General features: G+C 36.2%; 1 protein-coding gene across 1 annotated transcript in view; it reads right to left on the bottom strand.

The window, feature by feature from the left end:
- The window catches only part of LOC106103891 (serine/threonine-protein kinase 10), a 39,673-nt gene continuing 34,026 nt past the window's right edge, over positions 1-5,647 (bottom strand). Inside the window, exons 22-26 of the mRNA XM_013283802.1 lie at positions 4,909-5,063; positions 4,232-4,397; positions 3,011-3,106; positions 2,300-2,443; positions 1-946 (exon numbers count right to left, since the gene is read on the bottom strand). Coding sequence (XP_013139256.1) covers positions 56-946; positions 2,300-2,443; positions 3,011-3,106; positions 4,232-4,397; positions 4,909-5,063 — 1,452 coding nt within the window. The 3' untranslated portion in view covers positions 1-55. The remainder of the gene's footprint in view (positions 947-2,299; positions 2,444-3,010; positions 3,107-4,231; positions 4,398-4,908; positions 5,064-5,647) is intronic.

The following is a 5,647-nucleotide window of genomic DNA, read 5'->3' on the forward strand; positions in this document are numbered from 1 at the left end:
ATGTTTGGAAGTGATTGATAAGCTTGGCTGGAAAGGCATGCTCGTTATAAAAAAATTAAGCCATAGAGTCGGGAGGTCCATTCTTGTCTGTGCCCAGAGCCGCTTTAAAGTTCATAGTTGACAGCTGACTGACAGGGATGTCGCCTTGATTCGAATAGCTATTAGATCCCCTAACAGGGCCCCATCTACTAAAATGTGTCACATCACTATCTTTTTCGATATCGATATCGATAGTGCTGCCACTTTTAAACGTATCGTATTTTGATATCGACGGCATATCGATTACAACCGCCTCCATAGCTATATCTTGCTTCAAATTCTGCTGAGAAACGCTCCTTTTTAATAGATCTTCATTGTTTTCTAATAAAGCATGTTCACTTAGACTCTGTCTATTTAACTTCGGTTTGACTCTCGCTGGTGACATATTCCGTACAGACATTGGCATTTTATGCACCGGTTTAGATCTTTCTAGACTCCTTCTCGGTTCTTCTTCTATTTTCTTATTCTCTGTCATATCGTAAGCCATTATTGGTTCGCGTCTGACATCATCCGAGCCACGGAACACTGAGAAACCTGATATTTTCTCTGAAACCAATTTCAAATTAGATGTGGAACTATATCTTTGGGCTTTGATGAGTTTTCCCCGTTTTGAAGTACTCGTGATACTTGAGGCTGCTGATTTTGTTGTTCTGTAGTCATTATTTGGACTGACTGATCGCCTTCTATCCATGTTTGGTGTATTTGAGGTGGACAGAGCTAGGTTCAGACTGGTTCTAGACCTGGATAGGGAACCTATGAAAGATGTTCGTTGTTGGTACGCGCTGAGGACATGCTGGAGTACATTTCTCGGCCAAGGTGCATCGAGGTACAAAGATCTATCAGGTATGGCCTTTCCGTACTTCTTCTCGTGATCGTCGAGATGCTTCTCGAAGCTTCTAATGAGGTTCTGTTTGACAAATTGTGGGTAGTTTAGCGTTTGCTGTCGCAAGGACGTCACAAACACTTATTCCACACCTAGATGTACTAGGTCTTTTGAAATGATGTGAAATTTATACCTAAAATTTTCCTTATGCATAAAACTAGTAAATTTGGAATTTCCTCAATAATAACATTCTGGCTGCTTACTTGGCAAGTTCTTATATTTTTTTTTAGTAGCTTGTATCGTGTTTATGAACGAAACATATATTTTTTTAATAAAAATATTTACCAAGATGCATTTAATGTTAATTTCAAAACATTTCAAAAGCCTTTGCAGGTGAGACCACCACCCGTTAGTTTCATAAGCATTTCATACAGCCAGTCATGCGACAAGAGAGTTTTCACTACTAACAAACATGTATATCAACATTTTATTATCTATTTTTCTCGAAGAATAAAAGAGATAATGTTTTTGTACATGTTTAAGTAGTGAAAACTCCAATAAAGATTAAATATAATCAACCGAGTTTTAAGATTTCAGAATAATTAATATTAAAAAGTTTGTAATCATTAATCTCAACAAATATACATGAAATTTGAACAATTATTTTTACATTTCATAGGTAAATAATTCAGGAAGGTCATAGTGTATTAAACATCACGCTATGACTTATAGGAGCAGAGCAGAATGGAAAATAAAAAATACACTAATCAACATTAAACGCGAAAACTACTGTTCTGGATGGATATTATTTAAATAACACTATTATTTAAAACTCGATTGATTAACATGCAAGATATGCATGCATGCATCATGCATACTTCACGCTATCATGCATAAAAACATAAAACATTTACAAAAAGTATGTGTTTGTAAAATAGTATTGTAGAGGAAATATATTGGTATATCCCATTGATATGTAACCTATAGTTAATAAAAAGTACATTTAGGGCCTGTCCCACCACTGGCTGATAGACTCAGATATTTTAAAAATGACGTCACTGTCAGATAAGGTAACAAAATCCGATATTCCCATCACATATTTAAACATTGGATTGTTATTTAGACAATTTACAATTTGGCGGGACAGGCTTGTATTGTTTATATTTGTATTTTTGTATTATTGAAATAACTCTAAATAAATAACTACTTGGTCGATTTCAAAAAAAATCCTTTACCATTAAAAACCTCCGTTATTACTGAGTACTGATGGACTATATTTTATAATAATTTTTTTTACATATCTATGGTAATTAAATTTACATATCTATGGTATATTACCGTGTTTGTATCGCGTAACGTGAAATGTGTGTCATGGTGTCATGTGTGTCATGGTGTCATGTGTGTCACGGTGACATGTGTGTCATGGTGTCAACTGACCGTCTTCCTGTCGCCGAGGGTGGCGCGCCACTCCTTGAGCTCGAGGGCGTAGCGCTCCTCCACGGCCTTCATCTTGCTGCTCTCGTGGTTCATCAGCGCCTTGCGCTTCTCGTTCTGGTACTGCTCCAGCTCGCGGAGCAGCGCCTGGAATACATCGGCTTCTTATTAGATTTATACGTAGATAAGAATTTATTCTCTGATATTTACTCTTTTTTCTGATATATACTAATTTTAACAATAATAACACACTAAAGACGACAGACTTGTATTTTTGTATGTATTGAAATAACTCAAAAACTACTGAGCCGATTTCTATTTCACCAATAAAAAGCTACGATATTAGTAAGTAACAAAGGCCTAAAATAAATTGATTAATTTCAGATAACAAACATCCATAAAGCTATGTTTTTTAACGTTTTTAATTAAACGCAAGAAAAATCGCAAGCATTAACTAGTCTATACTAATATTATAAAGAAGAAAACTTTGATAGTAATGAATAGGCTCAAAAACTACTAAACTATTTTAAAAATTCCTTTATCTTTAGAAAGGTAATTTATCTGTGAGTCACATAGGCTATATTTTTTCACTTTTTTATTATTTTTTAATCTCACGCGGACGGAGTCACGGGCATAAGCTAGTCATAAATATAATTAAAGTCCGTAAATGAGTGTTTAGTGATAAAAAAAATATAAAACTACTGGAATGCTCACCTCTCCAGCGGCTTTTAATTCCTCCTTCGCTTTAGCGTGTTTCGTGGCCAGCCTCTGCTGCTCCGCTCTGTACCTGCGCTTCTCGTTCTCCTGGAACTGTACATAAATATATATTAAAAACTAAATCTACCATTATTTAGTTAATGTAGAGTTAAAAAAGTAGCCTATAACATTCCTGGATTTTAACAGTGGTAGAGCCCGCTTTTACATCTTCGCACGAATGGGCCGGCTCGCCCGGTGTAATACCACGACCACACAGAAGACAGGCGTGAAGTGGAAGCAATTCCGCGTTTCGTCTGATGAGTGTGGTGCCGGAAGCCTAATTTTATCCCTTTCCCTTTCCACCCTTTTCTTAAGAGGAAAGAATGGGAAGGAAAAGTGGATTTGACGGTGGAGGAGACGTATAGAAAGGGAAAATTTCCTCTTTATGTGCGTCTCCTCTTCCGTCAATTAAAGGTAGGTAACGCATCTGCAATTGCGGATGTTTATGTGCAGCGGTCGCTTTCCATTTCGGTGGATTTAGGTGGCCGCTTGCTCGTTTGCCACCTTATATTATATAAAAAAAAAAAGATACATTAACTACATTTTAGTCTAAGTCCCGTCAAAATAAGTTCACCCGTTTCGGAGATTATGCGGAACAAACGTTGATTTTAAAACATAGACAAAAAGTTAGAAATTAAATTTTTCTTAGCAATGCCATGATGTTTATGAAATCTGAATCATCATTTTATTTCACAATCTATACTAACATTACAAAGTATTTGTGTTTTTGTTTTTTTTTTTTTTGTGTGTATTGAAATAACTCAAAAACTACTGGGCAAATTCCAAAAATTCTTCCACAATTAAAAGGCTACATTATTGCGGAATAACATAGGCTATATTTTTGAATTTCACGCGGACGAAGTCGCGAGCAACAGCTAATATAACATGTAGACACCTAGCTTTGACGACGTAGTAGCGAGTAATATAAAAAAGCTGTTGTCCGCGACTTTATCCACGTAAAATTGGAAAATAAAAAAACGTAGCATCAATGATAATGTAGCTTTGAATGGTGCAAGAATTTTAAATATCAGCCCAGTAGCATTCGAGTTATTTCAATACATACAAAAATAAAAATCTTTCCTCTTTTAGTACAGATATACATTTTACATAAATATTTCTCTAAGGGACATTTCCACCTGGTGTCATTCAGTGTGTCAAGTGTGTCATGGTGTCATATACCTTCTTGAGCCTATCTCTGTCATCATCATGCGCGGTGCCGGCGATGCGCAGAGACTCCCTGAACATCATCTCCCGCGCCTTCTGCTCAGCTCGGATACGTTTGGGTAACGACCGCTTCTCCAACGCCTGGCATTTGCTTAATTCTTCTTCTTTTCGGGTATTCTTTCTGTAATGTTAGTTTACTATATTTTTATTTTATACTAGTTTTCGCCTGCTACTCCGTCCGCGTAAATTTCATCAAAATTCGTTCAGCAGTTTAAGCTACAAACATCCTTTCCTTTCCTACAAACATAAACATTGATAGATATTTTTTACTATAAGTATGAAGTATGTTTACAAATGCGAAAGTATAGATGGATGTTTGTTTGTAGCCTAAACTGCTGAACAGATCTCGATGAAATTTGTCATAGATGTAAAATATGTGGAAGAAAACATAGACTACATACTTAATAATACTAGTTTGTAATAAATTCCGTGCAAAGAGACTTGCGACTGGAAGTCAGTTATTTATTTTAAATTATTATTTTAAGAGCTAATTTTGTTAAAAATGTTTTAAACCATAAAATCTATTAGATAAATAAGCTGTTTTTATCATAATTCTTTGAGTAATTCTAACATTTACACCTCCTTTTGCTCTAAAACAAGCATTTGTCTAAAATCGTATCACGTGTCGTTACCTCTTAATTTGTTCCAACTCCTTGTCATGTCGCACCAGCATCTGGTGCCGGCGCAGCAGGAACTCGTCCTTCAGCTGCCTCTTGGCGAGCTGATGTCGCTCGTGTATCTGCTTCTCTTCTAACTCCCACAGCGCTGCTTCTCTTGTACGCATTATCTGGAAATTACATGTTTTTAGTGGGTGTTTTCATTGTTATAAAAAATGTTTAACGCACAAGTTTTTATTATGAATCTATTTCAAATTAACCCTTTATAAGTTAGAGGCGATATTTTCACCATCTTGAATTTCTTTTTTTTATATCTTCAGTGATTTTATCGTCACCGGGTTTTCGTCATCCAAATAACTCTATCATCCGTCATCTCAATCACTCCCTTCTTGATCATGTCAGCTTTCACGTAATCCATCCATTTCTATGTCTACCTCTACCGGTGTACATTCATAACTAATATGCGACTAATCCCTTCTCATAATATATCCATACCACTCTAACCTTTTACTTTAAAACTTCCTGTAATAACTTCTTGTAATCTACAGGTCTTGAGTTCGAATCCCGCCGTACCAATGTGATTTTCGAATTTTCGTATGTACATAATTTACCCGACGTTCTTACGGTGAAGGAAAACATCGTGATGCAACCTGCACTATCGGCGAAGAAATTCAAAGATATGTGTGAAGTCAACCCGCAGTGCAGGTTGACTATGTCCTAGTCACTAACTTAGGGTAGGCTCCGAGCCCCTCGG

Source organism: Papilio polytes, unplaced genomic scaffold, assembly GCF_000836215.1.
Source record: "Papilio polytes unplaced genomic scaffold, Ppol_1.0 DF823693.1, whole genome shotgun sequence".
NCBI classification, from domain to species: Eukaryota; Metazoa; Arthropoda; class Insecta; order Lepidoptera; family Papilionidae; genus Papilio; species Papilio polytes.